The sequence below is a fragment of the Salmo salar genome, chromosome 14 (assembly GCF_965601325.2).
Source record: "Salmo salar chromosome 14, fSalSal1, whole genome shotgun sequence".
Lineage (NCBI taxonomy): Eukaryota > Metazoa > Chordata > Actinopteri > Salmoniformes > Salmonidae > Salmo > Salmo salar.
In genome coordinates this window covers 99,657,202-99,676,231 of record NC_138304.1, presented here as the reverse complement: position 1 = coordinate 99,676,231, position 19,030 = coordinate 99,657,202, and the positions used below count along the sequence as shown (strand labels likewise).

Genomic DNA, 19,030 nt, shown 5'->3' with positions numbered 1-19,030 from the left:
AAGGTCGCTAGTGTGAATCCCCGAACCGACTAGGTGAAAAATGTGTCCTTGAGCAAGGCACTTAACCCCAATTGGTCCTGAAAGTTGCTCTGGATATGAACCTCTGCTAAATTACTGAACTTCAATGAATAGTAGTCACAAAAATAATTTATCAGTCTGTCATTAGAAATGACTATATGCAGCACGGTCTACCATGCAATGCAAGGCTAAATTCATACTTACATCAATTTGTCCAAAGGTGTGTGTGTGCAGAAAACATAGGGCTGATTTAATTTAAAAACAGTTTATTTATTTCCCCAACCCCCTTCCCAATGTCTCCTAAACACACAGGTCTTACCCAGGAAACCACTTCAGAAATACAGTCTCCCTCCTTCTCTGTCCTCCGCCAGGCATTTCTGACCTGGAAATGCACAATGACCTATTGTATGGTGGTGAAATAAATCAGTGTCCTTGTATTCCTTACATTAATATCATCAGGTCAGACCAGTGAATTCTTTACAGAAGAAAGGAAGGAGTGAATGAAGCGTAGAGGGGGGGGGGGAGAATAACAGAAGAAAGAAATGGTAGTAAGGTGTGAGGGAGGAGGGAGGAAGCATTTCTAAAGTCATGAAGGACCATTCTTGGTCGTGAAAAAGGTGAGAGAAGAAACGTAAATGGGGCGTGGCTACGCAAACCCCCCTCACCACCCCCAAAAACAAAGCAATCAGCCGGATATTTACATGCACAGAATCCCCACAACTTTCCCCAGAGACACTAAAGCCCAATCCTTAAAACTGGTCCATAGCAGATCACTTAACCCAGTGTACACACAATCGCGACAAAACCGCTTCTGCTTTTTTTGCTGTGATTGTGAGTACACAGGGTCACCCTGTCACAACAGAATTAGGGACAAGCTTGGGATTGGGGGTACGATTGTTCTATTATGACCTCACATTCTAAAATGACAACATGTGACTTTGGAGGCCCCTCCCACAATAGTTCAGAGGTCATTCAGCTAGTCCTTTAGAACTACACACACACAGGGTCCTAGGAGTGCAAAGAGCCAGCGGGTGCAGAGTGTCCTCTCAATATCCTCCGTGTCCATTAACAAGTGACCACGCCCAGTGCCCCCCCCCCCCCCCCCATAGAATGGCTGGTTCCACCCTGTCCTCTGTACATTCACCTCAGGGGTATCAGTCAGTTTACCCTCGATTACCACACACATACACACACAGGTGAGTCCATCTTTCAGTTGTACTGTGACACGCAGAGTGAGTGCTCTGTTCCCAAGACGTCTCAGCTTCACGGCTGTGGTGTGGTCTGATGGGGGCGCCCCCTTCCCCTACCCGGCCCTGAGAGAGAGACATCATACAGTTCAAATAGAAAGTAGGTCACACAATAAATAATATATATTTTGTTAAAGCCTTCCGCCGAACTTGGCTAAACGAGTGCTCGCATAATCCCTTAAAAGACCTTCGCGTGAAAAACGTTTGTCCATCGTGAGACGCCGTAGCCAGTACACACTTCCTGAAAATAGTCTGAATTAATCTAACTCAATAAATCTGTCATACATTTTTACGTTTTTGTCAAGGAGATCTTAGTTGTGCAATTTTACATCTAACTAAGATGTTTGGTGCAGTATTTCTCAAGGTAAAAATGTGCATGAAAACAATGTCATTTGTTGAATGACAACAAACACTTTATTTAAGAATCCCTACTGTTGACCAATCACGACAAAGGGGCGGAGACTTCGGCTTGTGTGCGCGAACAGCCGAAAAAAAACTTTGCTGAAGACCAATTAGAACAAAAACGTCACAAAATGTCATAATATGTTCACTAACTGTTCTGAACCGCTGCGGAATGGAAGGGTAAGAGGTCACTGTGAGGTTAAGGTTGAAACGTTAGAGGTTACCTACGTGTAGAGGGGCTGCAGTTGGAGGTGGGAGGTCTTCTGAGGAGGCTGGTAACCATAGGATTCAAAGCCACCAATGAAATCAACTGAGAGAGAGAAAGAGATCAGAGGCAGGCAGAACACCCAGACAGACGCAACACCCAGACAGACAGACGGACGGAACACCCAGACAGACAGACGGACGGAACACCCAGACAGACGGACGGAACACCCAGACAGGCGGACCACCCAGACAGACAGACAGGCGGACCACCCAGACAGGCGGACCACCCAGACAGACAGACAGACGGACCACCCAGACAGACAGACGGACGGACCACCCAGACAGACAGACGGACGGACCACCCAGACAGACAAACGGACGGACCACCCAGACAGACAGACAGGCGGACCACCCAGACAGGCGGACCACCCAGACAGACAGACGGACCACCCAGACAGACGGACGGACCACCCAGACAGACAGACGGACGGACCACCCAGACAGACAGACAGGCGGACCACCCAGACAGACGGACGGACCACCCAGACAGACAGACGGACGGACCACCCAGACAGACAGACGGACCACCCAGACAGACAGACGGACCACCCAGACAGACAGACGGACGGACCACCCAGACAGACAGACAGACGGACGGAACACCCAGACAGACAGAAGGACGGACCACCCAGACAGACAGAAGGACGGACCACCCAGACAGACAGACGGACCACCCAGACAGACAGACGGACCACCCAGACAGACTAAAGAATAAAGAGATAAATGGATCCCTCAGACAAATGCAAAACACTCACAGCTATCCTCGTCATCCTGGAAGACTTTGCTCAAATAGCAGGCATACACAAAGCCAAAGAGCTAAGGGAGAGACAGAGAGAATAAGGTTAGTATCATGTATGTGTGTGTGTGTGTGTGTGTGTGTGTATGTGTGTGTGTGTCAGGGTTTCTGTTAGTCGATAATAGCCAGCTTCAGGCCAATAAAAAAAAAATATATATATATATGAAAAGCTGATAAATAACATTGGCACCGGACAGCCGGGAGAATTTTCTTTTTAAATCCCGTTGCAAAGTAATGCTTTTTAACATGTTCATTGATGGAAATACATTTGACCGGTCATCCTTAAAAAATAAAGTCTTTAGGTTAATAATTGCACAACAATTCTAAATGCAAATCGCATGAAAAAAAAAGTTTCTGATGGCTACGATTAAAAAGAGATACTATTTTATATTTCTCAACTAGTGATTTAAGCGTGGTTCCCATGCGCCATTCAAGTGCTTAGGCAATGGTCGGCAGGCTTTAGTGCATCACACAACACTTTGCAATGTGAGCTGGAGGCACTATGCAGATTGAAATCAAATATTTAATTGTGTGAAACCTGAGTGTTTTACTTCACATGAGCCATGTCTTACCTTGTTTCAAAGTAGCCGAGCCAAAATCCTTTCCTTTAAACGTAGAGGCAATTATTTTATAAAGACTTCCATGCGCTGTTGAAACAAGTAGCCTATTTCTCTTACGTTCTATTGGTTATCAAATCAACTTTCTTTCGCTGTCCGGTAGCCAAAGGCACAATCCTAGTCATATTAGCAACCCATGCTAGTTGTTTAAATTTACAACAGATATTTTAATCTCCGTCACATGAAACCCGCTCGCATGTGCAGTGTGCTTTTGACATTCGGGACGTAGCCTACTGCCTCGTGTGCATTGCTACGGAGCTATAATGTGAAGAAATAAGTTGCATCAGCCTCAATGCTTTATTAAAGGTATTTTGATGTACTGGAGGTATGAATTTGGGATGTATCGTCCCACAACTGTCCCAGACTCTGTTTGGAATATTTCTTTCTCGCGCACTACATTACTCGTGTTGTTGGCTGACGAAGAGTAAACATGGACAGTTATTCTAAACAACTTCAAAGTGCGCATCGGAATTCGTTAAGAAGGAAGCACGTCATTGTTTTGTTAAGATAAATTACAATAAATCAAAATATAATTTCTGTCATTCTAAGCATTGTGGGTGGACGCCATATGGGTACGGTAAAATTTCTCAAAGTGTCCTGCAAATTAAAACGTCGCTGGTGCCACATTTTCCTAAGGGAAACCCTGGTGTGTGTGTGTGTTACTTACAGCCAGTAGGACCTGGAGCGCGGCACTCAGCACCTCAATGTACTGGTAGTCAAGGAGACAGCCGGAGACGGTGATGACATGGTGGTCGTCAGGGGCGATGCGGGAGTCCAACACCGGCGTTACTAGGCAACCAGGGCCGTGCTCCATCCACCAGGACCGATGCAGCGACGTGTTGAACGTCATCAGGAAGTCCCTGTCCTACACACACAAACACACAAATTAGAAAAAAAACATGTTATGAACACACAAACGTTATAAACACATCAATACATAAACACACATTATAAACATGTTGTAAATCAGACTACAAAAAGGGAAGCACAGCCGCGAGCTGCCCAGTGACACGAGCCTACCAGACGAGCTAAATCAATTCTTTGCTCGCTTCGAAGGCAAGTGAGTAAGACCTTTAAAAACAGGTCAACATTCAGACAGATTACCAGGACGTGTACTCTGAGTATACGCGGACCAACTGGCAAGAGACTTCAGACATTTTCAACCTCTCCCTGACCGAGTCTATAATACCAACATGTCATTCAACATTCAAGCAGACCACTATAGTCCCTGTGCCCAAGAACACTAAGGTAACCTGCCTAAATGACTACCGACCCGTAGCACTCACGTTTGTAGCCATGAAGTGCTCGTCAATAAACTAAGGGTCCCTGGGACTAAACACCTCCCTCTGCAACTGGATCCTGGACTTCCTGACTGGCAGCCCCCCAAGTGGTAAGGGTAGGTAACAACATCTGCCATGCTGATCCTCAACACGGGGGCCCCTCAGGGGTGTGTGCTCAGTCCCCTCCTGTACTCCCTGTTCACCCATGACTGCATGGTCAAGCATGACTCCAAAACCATCATTAAGTTTGCCGACGACAACAGTGGTAGGCCTGATCACCGACAACGATGAGACAGCCTATAGGGAGATCAGAGACCTGGCAGTGTGGTGACAGGATAACAACCTCTCTTCCTCAATGTGAGCAAGACAAAAGGAGCTGATCGTGGACTACAGGAAAAGGAGGGCCGAACACGCCCCCATTCACATCAACGGGGCTGTAGTGGAGCAGGTTGAGAGCTTCAAGGTCCTTGGTATCCACATCACCAGCAAACTATCATGGTCCAAACACACTAAGACAGTTGTGAAGAGGGCACGACAAAACCTATTCCCCCTCAGGAGACTGAAAACATTTGGCGTGGCTCCTCAGATCCTAAAAAAGTTCTACAGCTGCACCATCGAGAGCATCCTGACTGGTTGCATCACCGCCTGGTATGGCAACTGCTCAGCCTCAAGGCACTACAGATGTTAGTGCAAGTCAGAAGAACGCCCTAAAAAAAAATGTTTTAAATCGCCGAAGACTCCAGCCACCCTAGTCATAGACTGTTCTCTCTGCTACTTACAGCAAACGGTACAGGGGCCCAAGTCTAGGTCCAGTTTATTTTAGTAAATACTTTTTCTTCCTCTTAAAACTGCATTGTTGGTTAAGTGCTTGTAAGTAAACATTTCACTGTAAGGTCTACAGTAATCGGCACATGTGACAATTACAATTTTAAACACGTTATAAACACAAATATATGATAAACACGTTAAACACACACACACCTCTCTTACCTGAGACAAGTGTCCCACCTCAAGGTAGAAACAGATGATGAAGGAGTTCCATCCCACCCACAGCACTAACCACACCGCATACTGATATACACAGAGACAAAGAGGGGTTAGGGTGTGTGTATTAGAGGTCGACCGATTAATCGGCATGGCCGATTAACTGGGGCCGATTTTAAATTTTCATAACAAATCGGTAGTATGCCTTTTTGGATGCCGATTATGGCCGATTACATTGCAATCCACAAGGAGACTGCGTAGCAGGCTGACCACCTGTTAGGCGAGTGCAGTAAGGAGCTAAGGTAAGTTGCTAGCTAGCATTAAACTTATCTTATAAAAAAAACAACCAATCTTCACATTACTAGTTAAACTAGTAATGTCATCAACCATGTGTAGTTATCTAGCGTGTCCTACGTAGCATATAATCGATGCGGTGCCTGTTAATTTATCATCGAATCACAGCCTACTTCAACTTGATGATTTAACAAAAGCGCATTCGCGAAAAAAAGCACAATCGTTGCAATAATGTACCTAACCATAAACATCAATGCCTTTCTTAAAATCAATACTCAGGTATATTTTTTAAAACCTGCATATGTAGGGGCGGCAGGTAGCCTAGTGGTTAGAGTGTAGGGCCAGTAACCGGAAGGTTGCAAGATCGAATCCCCAACCTGACATGGTAAAAATCTGTCATTGAAAATAAGAATTTGTTCTTAACCGACTTGCCTAGTTAAATAAAGGTGAAATAAATTAAATAAATAAAAATGTTCAAAGAAATTCAGGTTAGCAGGCAATATTAACTAGGGAAATTGCGTCAGGGTATATGCAGCAGTCTGGCTCGTTGAGAACTGTGTGAAGACCATTTCTTCCTAACAAAGACCGTAATGAATTTGCCATAATTATGACATAACATTGAAGGTTGTGCAATGTAACAGCAGTATTTAGACTTATGGATGCCACCCGCTCGATAAAATATGGAACGGTTCCGTATTTCACTGAAAGAATAAACGTTTTGTTTCCGGATTTGACCATATTAATGACAAAACGCTCGTATTTCTGTGTGTTTATTATATTAAGTATATGAATTGATATTTGATAAAGCAGTCTGAGCGGTGGTAGGCAGCAGCAGGCTCGTAAGCATTCATTCAAACAGCAGCTCTTAGCAATGCTGGGATGCACAGCGCTGTTAATGTCTTCAAGCCCATCAACTCCCAAGATTAGGCTGGCAATACTAAAGTGTCTATAAGAACATCCAATAGTCAAAGGTATATGAAATACAAATGGTATAGAGAGAAATAGTCCTATAATTCCTATAATAACTACAACCTAAAACTTCTTACCTGGGAATATTGAAGACTCATGTTAAAAGGAACCACCAGCTTTCATATGTTCTCATGTTCTGAGCAAGGAACTTAAACGTTAGCTTTTTTACATGGCACATATTGCACTTTTACTTTCTTCTCCAACACTGTGTTTTTGCATTATTTAAACCAAATTGAATATGTTTCATTATTTATTTGAGAATAAATTGATTTTATTTATGTATTAAGTTAAAATAAAATAAGTGTTCATTGTTCCTTCAGTACTGTTGTAATTGTCATTTAAATATATATCTATATAGAAAAATCATCCGATTAATCAGTATCGGCTGTTTTTGGTCCTCCAATAATCGGTATCGCCGTTAAAATCATAATCGGTCAACCTCTAGTGTGTGTGATTGATGTATGTATGTATGTATGTATGTATGTATGTATGTATGTATGTATGTACATATATATGTATGTGTGTGTGTGTGTGTGTGTGTGTGTGTGTGTGTGTCTCACCAATATGAGGTAGCGGGATCTGAACTGCACTGTCCCAAAGATCCCCAGTATGACGGCCATGATGTGGAGGAAGTTGGCCAGGATAGGAGCCCACTGGTAACCCAGGAAGTCAAACACCTGTCTCTGGAGCGCTGCCATCTATACACACACGCGTATATCACAAGATACATCTAGGGGATCGTTATGGTATTACATTGTTGCAAATTCAAACACTCCCTCTCTGGGATATGCACAGGGACACACAAAGAAACAACTGTCTCTCTCTCACACACACACACACACACACACACACACACACACACACACACACACACACACACACACACACACACACACACACACACACACACACACACACACACACACACACAGTATGCTGCAGTTGTTTCCATGGAAACTGCAAGGAGCACCCGCCGAGGGACTACCCCCCAAAACACAAACTCCCCAAACTACTGAAAATAAGCTGTACCCACTGTCACACAGTATATCACACACACACACACACACACACACAGCTGTACCCACTGTCACACAGTATATCACAATTACACACACTAATAAAAACACAGAAAATAAGCTGTACCCACTGTCACACAGTATATCACACACACACACACACAGCTGTACCCACTGTCACACACACACACTAATAAAAACACAGAAAATAAGCTGTACCCACTGTCACACAGTATATCTCACACACACACACAGCTGTACCCACTGTCACACACACACACACACACTAATAAAAACACAGAAAATAAGCTGTACCCACTGCCACACAATATATCACACACACACACACCACACACACACACACACTAATAAAAACACAGAAAATAAAAAGTAGAAAATAAGAAACAGAAATAAAAGTTTTGACCAAATAGACAAAGAGTAGCAGGAAGACAGGAAGACAGGAAGACAGGAAGACAGGACGTAGATGAGAGGAAGAGCAGGATATAGATGAGAGGAAGAGCAGGACGTAGATGAGAGGAAGAGCAGGATATAGATGAGAGGAAGAGCAGGATATAGATGAGAGGAAGAGCAGGAAGAGCAGGAAGACAGGAAGAGCAGGATGTAGATGAGAGGAAGAGCAGGATGTAGATGAGAGGAAGAGCAGGATGTCGATGAGAGGAAGAGCAGGATGTAGATGAGAGGAAGAGCAGGATGTAGATGAGAGGAAGAGCAGGATGTAGATGAGAGGAAGAGCAGGATGTAGATGAGAGGAAGAGCAGGATATAGATGAGAGGAAGAGCAGGATATAGATGAGAGGAAGAGCAGGAAGAGCAGGAAGACAGGAAGAGCAGGATGTAGATGAGAGGAAGAGCAGGATATAGATGAGAGGAAGAGCAGGATATAGATGAGAGGAAGAGCAGGATATAGATGAGAGGAAGAGCAGGATATAGATGAGAGGAAGAGCAGGATGTAGATGAGAGGAAGAGCAGGATGTAGATGAGAGGAAGAGCAGGATGTAGATGAGAGGAAGAGCAGGATGTAGATGAGAGGAAGAGCAGGATGTAGATGAGAGGAAGAGCAGGATATAGATGAGAGGAAGAGCAGGATATAGATGAGAGGAAGAGCAGGAAGAGCAGGAAGACAGGAAGAGCAGGATGTAGATGAGAGGAAGAGCAGGATATAGATGAGAGGAAGAGCAGGATATAGATGAGAGGAAGAGCAGGATATAGATGAGAGGAAGAGCAGGATGTAGATGAGAGGAAGAGCAGGACGTAGATGAGAGGAAGAGCAGGATGTAGATGAGAGGAAGAGCAGGATATAGATGAGAGGAAGAGCAGTATGTAGATGAGAGGAAGAGCAGGACGTAGATGAGAGGAAGAGCAGGATATAGATGAGAGGAAGAGCAGGACGTAGATGAGAGGAAGAGCAGGATATAGATGAGAGGAAGAGCAGGACGTAGATGAGAGGAAAAGCAGGAAGAGCAGGAAGACAGGAAGAGCAGGATATAGATGAGAGGAAGAGCAGGATATAGATGAGAGGAAGAGCAGGAAGACAGGAAGACAGGAAGAGCAGGATGTAGATGAGAGGAAGAGCAGGATGTCGATGAGAGGAAGAGCAGGATGTCGATGAGAGGAAGAGCAGGATGTCGATGAGAGGAAGAGCAGGATGTCGATGAGAGGAAGAGCAGGATGTCGATGAGAGGAAGAGCAGGATGTCGATGAGAGGAAGAGCAGGATGTCGATGAGAGGAAGAGCAGGATGTCGATGAGAGGAAGAGCAGGATGTAGATGAGAGGAAGAGCAGGATATAGATGAGAGGAAGAGCAGGATATAGATGAGAGGAAGAGCAGGATATAGATGAGAGGAAGAGCAGGATATAGATGAGAGGAAGAGCAGGATATAGATGAGAGGAAGAGCAGGAAGACAGGAAGAGCAGGATGTAGATGAGAGGAAGAGCAGGATATAGATGAGAGGAAGAGCAGGATATAGATGAGAGGAAGAGCAGGATGTAGATGAGAGGAAGAGCAGGACGTAGATGAGAGGAAGAGCAGGATATAGATGAGAGGAAGAGCAGGATATAGATGAGAGGAAGAGCAGGATATAGATGAGAGGAAGAGCAGGAAGAGCAGGAAGACAGGAAGAGCAGGATGTAGATGAGAGGAAGAGCAGGATATAGATGAGAGGAAGAGCAGGATATAGATGAGAGGAAGAGCAGGATATAGATGAGAGGAAGAGCAGGATGTAGATCAGAGGAAGAGCAGGATGTAGATGAGAGGAAGAGCAGGACGTAGATGAGAGGAAGAGCAGGAAGAGCAGGACGTAGATGAGAGGAAGAGCAGGACGTAGATGAGAGGAAGAGCAGGATATAGATGAGAGGAAGAGCAGGATGTCGATGAGAGGAAGAGCAGGATATAGATGAGAGGAAGAGCAGGATGTAGATGAGAGGAAGAGCAGGATATAGATGAGAGGAAGAGCAGGATATAGATGAGAGGAAGAGCAGGATGTCGATGAGAGGAAGAGCAGGATGTAGATGAGAGGAAGAGCAGGATGTAGATGAGAGGAAGAGCAGGATGTAGATGAGAGGAAGAGCAGGATATAGATGAGAGGAAGAGCAGGATATAGATGAGAGGAAGAGCAGGATGTCGATGAGAGGAAGAGCAGGATGTCGATGAGAGGAAGAGCAGGACGTCGATGAGAGGAAGAGCAGGATGTAGATGAGAGGAAGAGCAGGATATAGATGAGAGGAAGAGCAGGATATAGATGAGAGGAAGAGCAGGATGTCGATGAGAGGAAGAGCAGGATGTAGATGAGAGGAAGAGCAGGACGTAGATGAGAGGAAGAGCAGGACGTAGATGAGAGGAAGAGCAGGATGTAGATGAGAGGAAGAGCAGGATGTCGATGAGAGGAAGAGCAGGATGTTGATGAGAGGAAGAGCAGGATATAGATGAGAGGAAGAGCAGGATATAGATGAGAGGAAGAGCAGGATATAGATGAGAGGAAGAGCAGGATGTCGATGAGAGGAAGAGCAGGATATAGATGAGAGGAAGAGCAGGATGTCGATGAGAGGAAGAGCAGGATGTAGATGAGAGGAAGAGCAGGATGTCGATGAGAGGAAGAGCAGGACGTAGATGAGAGGAAGAGCAGGACGTAGATGAGAGGAAGAGCAGGACGTAGATGAGAGGAAGAGCAGGATGTAGATGAGAGGAAGAGCAGGATGTAGATGAGAGGAAGAGCAGGATGTAGATGAGAGGAAGAGCAGGATGTAGATGAGAGGAAGAGCAGGATGTAGATGAGAGGAAGAGCAGGATATAGATGAGAGGAAGAGCAGGATATAGATGAGAGGAAGAGCAGGATATAGATGAGAGGAAGAGCAGGATATAGATGAGAGGAAGAGCGCTCTCTTGTTTTCCTGCTGTTACTTTCAAAGCATTGGTTCCCAGAATACAGTGATCACCACACACTTGTCCTGTGGTTGCCAATAATGTGACACACTGTTAATAGTTCAAACGTTTTTCAGTCAGACCATCTTTCTCTCTCCCTCTTAGATTCAGTGAGTGGGAGAGGGATGGGAAGCGGGACAGAGTGGTTATTGTGGATAAGCATCACACACACATCTTTTCCCATTCACACATCACTGCAACAAACACTCACCAGCTGCAGTGAACATATCGCCACCAGCGTAACTCTCCCGTCACACTTCCCCATCTTGGAGGGCTCTGGACGCGGCTTGGGGCCACGCAGGCTCCGGGGAAAGGACGGGTGGTCACCGGTCAGACCCAGACTGGCTGCCCGACTCAGATCACACCATGCCCGGCCAAACCACGCCTGGACCTGGTCCTCCTGGTTCTTCTAGGTATGGAAGACTCCTTGAGACTGCCGTTAATCACACCGACCCATCCCGGCCCACTGTGATCATTCTGTCGGTGTCGGTATGTAAAGGTGCATGTAGTTCGCCGGGGGGGGGGGGGGGGTTCTTCACGCGCCAGTCCGACAACTGTTTAAAGCAAAGACAGTATTACCGAATCGCCTCGAGCCGGCCACACCTTCAGGTTGAAGGAGGGGGGAGACATAGACACAAAGAAAGACGGAAAGCTATTATAACCGGGCAAGTCTCGCGGGTTAACTGGTAGAAATGAGCAGCATATGATAACGGATCACACGGGGAGGGGAGGAATGAAATGACCCGATGGAGGTAGCTAGCTAGCTGCCTGGGCTGATTAAACGGAATTGAAACACACAAAACGATTCATTGTGACTCACGGTTGATTTTCAAGACGCTCGCGCTCCTTTCCTCGTTCTCCGTAAAAAAAAGAAAAACGGACGGTGTCTTCAACCGTAGTCCTCCGGTGGCTTAAAAACCAAAGCTCGGGCTCTCTTTTCCGTCTCGCGGAGTCTTTGTCAACAATCCGTGGTGCCTGCTGGGGCGGGCGCGGGCACGCGGCAGCGCAAATCCTCTATCCGTTTCAGCGGAACTGGGCCGTGATCCCGATACAACGATCAACATCCTTCTGTCCTTCCTTGTGGCGACCACTGATCTTACAGGATTATATGTGAGAGTAAGTCATCCTACTAGATTGGTTTTTACTTTTCAAAACGTTGTCAAATCTATTAGAACCTCAAGGTGAAGAGCGGAGGAGGAAGGAAGGAAGGAAGAATGTAATTTCAAAAGGAGTCGAACACGGTCCCGCATAATACCGACCGCGTGCGCGCGACCGCATGGCGAACGGAACAGAGGAGCGCGAGGGGTTCAGCAGACAGACAAAAGAAACGGGGCTCGTTGCGAATCTAATAAAAGTTTGTGAATAATACCAGACTGAAAAAGGTCACAGCAAATACAATATCTAGGTCTATGCTCTATAATGGTAGGCAGCTAGTGTTTAAAAATATATATATATTTTTGTTGTTGTTGCATGAAACCAATCTAAATAATGTATTACTTAGATAGTTAAATCCAAATTGCACATTTTAAAACTCAAAAACCTTATAGCTATTTAAATACCTAGTTGTATGGCTGTGTTTAAGAGTGTCACAGTTTGTTTTTTAAAGGATACAAAGTACTAACACATTCAGAGTAAAGACGGGTATTACAAAACACACACATTCAGCTTCAGGGTCTTTCCACAAAGAGTACTTTTTGCGTGCGTTCCTTTGATATATTAAGTAGAAATTATAGACAGCAATATTGTTTTTTTTAAAAGCCTGTTATATTAAATTAAGTGTCCTTTGATATAGACCACATGGAGAATTTAAAAAATCCAGCATTTTGACATGTCCCTGTGTGACTTCTAAGAAGATTCTAGCCCACTTAACTTCAACATTTCTCCAAGTTATCACCATCATTGTAAAGCCCTAGTTATTTTGTTGCTTTGACAAAGTAATTTCTGAAGATTTATTTTAATGTGATTAGTGATTCATTATAGTATGTCCCTCATTTTAAGGTCAACTCTGTTACGTGAACTGAACTCTCGTTTTAATCCAGTTATTCCTTTTTGAAATATATATTTTGTTTTTTTTAAATAAACATTGAGCATCTAACAGTGAAATTATAGTGTAAAAGCAGGCGAGCTGGTTTTCTGGATGCCCGACGACTCAAACTGAATTCTTCCACTGCTCCATGTTTGCTACATACTTCAGTCTCTGCAATCCTTCAAGTCGTTTGTGGTGACATCTAGATGAGGGCTGTTGTACAAAACAAAGGTCATCAGCCATTTGGCTTGCTTTACCCATGGGCTTCTGGCTCTGGACCAATCAGAACGCTTACAATGTGTTTGTTGTTGAAATCGTTGGGGAAGACTCATTGGAGTACACCACATCAATGACCACTGTTGTTTTTTTTATTTCCTTACTTATCTAAATTGTTCACCGAATACCATTTTTTTTTTACTTAAAAATTGCACTGTTGGTTAAGGGCTTGTAAGTAAGCATTTCAGTGTAAGATTTAATACCTGTTGTATTCGGCGCACGTGACAAATAAACTTTGATTTGATTGCAGGGAAGAAACGTTTGTGGGCGTGGCGGCGCAATGAGTTTGGTTAGCCAGGCAAATTTTCTGGTCTTATGTTGTGGAAAACTGAGTGAGTTTAGCATAAGGCAATCAACCCTGTTACCCATAAATAGACAAGCTCGAAATTATTTAACAATACCATTTTTTTGTGTGAAGCTTGAATTTATTTGCCACTCACCATTGCACCCTGCAATCTTCCATTCCCGCTGTCACACAGGGGATTTACGGCTGATTTCAGAAGAAATTGTCAACCCTGTTACTTTATTTGGCACTTAAAAAGGTTCTACAAATAGGATTTTATTTTTGCATTATAATTTCAGAAAGTGTCAATATAAACTCAAAAGAAAAAGAAACGTCCCTTTTTCAGGACCCTGTCTTTCAAAGATAAATTGTTTGGATTTTTACAAATTAACAGATATTCATTGTAAATGGTTTAAACACTGTTTCCCGTGCTTGTTCAATGAACCATAAACAATTACATGAACATGCACCTGTGGAACGGTCGTTAATTAGAGAGGAGATCCCGCTAGCGGGATAAAATTCGACAACATCCGGTGAAATCGGAGCGCGCCAAATTCAAAATCGTAATATTAAACATGAATGAAAATACAAGTGTCATACATGATTCTTTAGCTTAGAATCTTGGTAATCGAACTGCTTTTTCAGATTTCAAAAAGGCTTTACGGCGAAAGCATAGCATTCGATTGCCTGAGGACAGCGCCCCACAACAACATCATTTTCAAACCAGCACAGGCGACACAAAATCACAAAATAGCGATAAAATAAATCACTTACTTTTGAAAATCTTACTCTGTTTACAATCCCAAGGGTCCCAGCTACACAATGAATGGTCGTTTTGTTCGATAAAGTCCTTCTTTATATCCCAAAAACTCAGTTTAGTTGGCGCTATTGAATTCAATAATCCCGTCCTTCAACATGCATACAAAGGATTCCAAAAAGTTACTAGCAGAGTTCATCCAAATGAGTCAAACAATGTTTTTTATTAATCCTCAGGTTGTCTAATATCTAAATAAACAATAACATTTCAGACTGAGATTACTATGTTCAATAGCAAAGGAAAAGAACGAAGAGCACGTTCACATGCGCAAAAAGACTACTTTTGCTCGGACTCTGAAAAACACCAAAAGAAAGATGCCCAGGGTCCCTGCTCATCTGCGTGAACGTGCCTTAGGCATGCTGCAAGGAGGCATGAGGACTGCAGATGTGGCCAGGGCAATAAATTGCAATGTCCGAACTGTGAGACACCTAAGACAGCGCTACAGGGAGACAGGACGGACAGCTGATCGTCCTCGCAGTGGCAGATCACGTGTAACAACACCTGCACAGGATCGGTACATCTGAACATCACACCTGTGGGACAGGTACAGGATGGCAACATCAACTGCTCGAGTTACACCAGGAACGCACAATCCCTCCATCAGTGCTCAGTCTGTCCGCAATAGGCTGAGAGAGGCTGGACTGAGGGCTTGTTGTAAGGCAGGTCCTCACCAGACATCACAGGCAACAACGTTGCCTATGGGCACAAACCCACCGTCGCTGGACCAGACAGGACTGGCAAAAAGTGCTCTTCACTGACGAGTCATGGTTTCGTCTCACCAGGGGTGATGGTCGGATTCACGTTTATCGTCAAAGGAATGAGCGTTAGACTGAGGCCTGTACTCTGGAGCGGGATCGATTTGGAGGTGGAGGGTCCATCATAGTCTGGGGCGGTGTGTCACAGCATCATCGGACTGAGCTTGTTGCCATTGCAGGCAATCTCAACACTGTGCGTTACAGGGAAGACATCCTCCTCCCTCATGTGGTACCCTTCCTGCAGGCTCATCCTGACATGACCCTCCAGCATGACAATGCCACCAGCCATACTGCTCGTTCTGTGTGTGATTTCCTGCAAGACAGGAATGTCAGTGTTCTGCCATGGCCAGCTAAGAGCCCGGATCTCAATCCCATTGAGAATGTCTGGGACCTGTTGGATCAGAGGGTGAGGGCTAGGGCCATTCCCCCCAAAAATGTCCAGGAACTTGTAGGTGCCTTGGTGGAAGAGTGGGGTAACATCTCACAGTAAGAACTGGCAAATCTGGTGCAATCCATGAAGAGGAGATGCACTGCAGTACTTAATGCAGCTGGTGGCCACACCAGATACTGACTGTTACTTTTGATTTTGACCCCCTGGGGTGAACCAAAACTGAAAGTAACTGGACCACCAGCTTCAAACAGCTGTAAAAGCAATATTTTTTGTTATTGAAAAGATATTTCACAGTGATTTAGATGTTACAATGACTCCCTACACTTTCAGTGCTTGCTTTCTCACAAACTGAAATTGAGATAAGACGGCGCCGAAGAGAATGGCTGACGTTTACATGCTCCTAACCAACTGTGCTATTTTGTTAGTTTTTTTGCATTGCTTGTTACTTATTTTGTGCATAATGTTGCTGCTACCGTCACTTCTGGACATCAGAAAAGCGATTACTCACAACGAACTGGAAGAAGCTTTTTCCTTTAACGAGGCCGACGAGAAGGATATACTGCTTTCCTGGGAACAGGCCCAAATCCCCGTCATTTGAATGAAGAAAAGACGGAGGAAAAGGGAGCGCAGATGGGGTAGCCTTCTGAGAATCCGTAGGCGAGCGAGTAAACTCCCACTGCCATCCGTTCTACTGGCTAACGTGCAATCATTTGAAAATAAAATGGATGACCTACAATTAAGATTATCCTACCAACGGGACATTAAAAACTGTAATATCTTATGTTTCACCGAGTCACAGCTGAAAGACGACAGGGATAATATAGAGCTGGCGGGATTTTTCATGAACCGGCAGAACAGAGTAGCTACGTCTACTAAGACCAGGGGCGGGAGTGTGTCTCTATTTGTCAATAACAGCTGGTGTGCGATGTCTAATATTAAAGAAGTCTTGAGGTATTGCTCGCCTGAGGTAGAGTACCTTATGATAAGCTGTAGACCACACTATCTACCAAGAGAGTTCTCATCTATATTATTCATAGCCGTCTATTTACTACCACAGACCGATGCTGGCACTAAGACCTCACTTAACCAACTCTATAAGGCCATAAGCAAAGAAGAAAATGCTCATCCAGAAGCGGCGCTCTTAGTGGCCGGGAACTTTAATGCAGGCAAACTTAAATCAGTTTTACCAAATTTACCAGCATGTCACATGTGCAACCAGAGGGGGAAAAAAACTCTAGACCACCTTTACTCCACACACAGCGATGCATACAAAAGCTCTCCCTCGCCCTCGCCCTCGATTTTGGCAAATCTGACCATAATTCTATCCTACGATTTCAGATTACAAGCAAAAACAAAAGCAGGAAGTACCAGTGACTCGTTCAATACGGAAGTGGTCAAATGACGCAGATACTACACTACAGGACTGTTTTGCTAGCACAGACTGGAATATGTTCCAGGATTCATTCAATGGCATTGAGGAGTACACCACCTCAGTCATCGGCTTCATCAATAAGTGCATCGACGACATCATCCTCACAGTGACCGTACTTACATATCCCAACCAGAAGCCTTGGATTACAGGCAACATCCACATCGAGCTAAAGGCTAGAGCTGCCACTTTCAAGGAGCGGGACACTAATCCGGACGCTTATAAGAAATCCCGCTACAACCTCCGATGAACCATCAAAGAGGCAAAGGGTCAATACAGGACTAAGATTGAATCCTACTACACCGGCTGTGACTCTGGTTGGATGTGGCAGGGCTTGAAAACTATTACGGACTACAAAAGGAAACCCAGACGCGAGCCTACCAGATGAGCTAAAAACCTTTTATGCTCGCTTCGAGGCCAGCAACACTGAAGCATGCACAAGAGCACTAGCTGTTCTGGATGACTGTGTGATAATGCTCTTGGTAGCCAATGTGAGCAAGACCTTTAAACAGGTCAACATTCACAAAGCCGCGGGGCAAGACAGATTACCAGGACATGTACTCAAAGCATGCGCGGGCCAACTGGCAAGTGTCTTCGCTGACATTTTCAACCTCTCCCTGACCGAGTCTGTAATACCTACGTGTTTCAAGCAGACCACCATAGTCCCTGTGCCCAAGGAAGCAAAGGTAACCTGCCTGAATGATTACCACCCCGTAGTACTCATGTCGGTAGCCATGAAGTGCTTTGAAAGGCTGGTCATGGCTCACACCAACAGCATCCTCCCAGATACCCTAGACCCACTCCAATTCACATACCGCCTCAACAGATGACGCAATCTCAATCACACTCCACACTGCCCTTTCTCACCTGGACAAAAGGAACACCTATATGAGAATGCTGTTCATTGACTACAGCTCAGCGTTCAACACCATAGTGCCCACAAAGTTCATCACTAAGCTAAGGACTCTGGGACTAAACACCTCCCTCTGAAACTGGATTCTGGACATCCTGACAGGCCGCCCCCAGGTCGTAAGGGTAGGCAACATGTCTGCCACGCTGATCCTCAACACTGGGGCCCCTCAGGGGTGTGTACTTAGTCCCTCTTTTACTCACTGTTCACCCACGATTGTGTGGCCAAACATTACTCCAACACCATAATTAAGTCTGCTGACGACACAACAGTGGTAGGCCTGATCACCGACAACGATGAGACAGCTTATAGCAAGGTGGTCAGAGAACTGGCAGTGTGGTGCCAGGACAACAACCTCTCTCTCAATGTGAGTAAGACAAAGGAGCTGATTGTGGACTACAGGAAAAGGCAGGCCGAACAGGCCCCCATTCACATCGACGGGGCTGTAGTGGAGCAGGTCGAGAGTTAAGTTCCTTGGTGTCTACATCAACGAACTATCATGGTCTAAACACACCAAGACAGTCGTGAAGAGGGCACGACAACACCTTCTCCCCCTCAGGAGACTGAAAAGATTTGGCATGGGTCCCCAGATACTCAAAAAGTTCTAAAGCTGCCCCATCGAGAGTAGAGGTCGACCGATTAATCGGAATGGCCAATTAATTAGCGGCGATTTCAAGTTTTCATAAACAAATCGGTATTTTTGGACACCGATTTGGCAATTTTTTTTTTTACACCTTTAACTAGGCAAGTCAGATTAAAAACACATTCTTATTTTCAATGACGGCCTAGGAACGGTGGGTTAACTGCCTTGTTCA

The 19,030-nt window shown here is 44.9% G+C and overlaps 1 protein-coding gene across 4 annotated transcripts; it reads right to left on the bottom strand.

Moving 5' to 3' along the window:
• Positions 1-267: 267 nt before the first annotated feature.
• On the bottom strand, positions 268-12,505 carry LOC106570599 (sodium/potassium-transporting ATPase subunit beta-1-interacting protein 1). Of its 4 annotated transcripts, XM_014143057.3 has the most exons (8): positions 12,149-12,495; positions 11,540-11,882; positions 7,435-7,572; positions 5,609-5,698; positions 4,015-4,212; positions 2,690-2,750; positions 1,896-1,977; positions 268-1,331 (listed from the first exon to the last, which is right to left on the bottom strand). In XM_014143057.3, the coding sequence occupies exons 2-8, from the start codon at positions 11,591-11,593 to the stop codon at positions 1,322-1,324; spliced, it is 633 nt and encodes a 210-aa protein (XP_013998532.1). In that variant the 5' UTR covers positions 11,594-11,882; positions 12,149-12,495; the 3' UTR covers positions 268-1,321. The 4 variants fall into 4 exon arrangements, with proteins under 4 accessions (XP_013998532.1, XP_013998533.1, XP_013998531.1 ...); XM_014143058.3 differs by having other exon boundaries at positions 1,892-1,977; positions 11,540-12,505; XM_014143056.3 differs by having other exon boundaries at positions 11,540-12,495.
• Positions 12,506-19,030: the final 6,525 nt, after the last annotated feature.

What these genes read in the sequence shown, in the direction of transcription:
- LOC106570599 (XM_014143056.3), bottom strand. Translation starts at nt 11,593, where the DNA reads ATGGGGAAGTGTGACGGGAGAGTTACGCTGGTGGCGATATGTTCACTG. An exon ending in GATCCCGCTACCTCATATTG is followed by an intron (nt 5,699 to 7,434) that starts GTGAGACACACA and finishes TGTGTATATCAG; the next exon opens with TATGCGGTGTGGTTAGTGCT. An exon ending in CCAGGATGACGAGGATAGCT is followed by an intron (nt 1,978 to 2,689) that starts GTGAGTGTTTTG and finishes TCTCTCTCTCAG; the next exon opens with TTGATTTCATTGGTGGCTTT.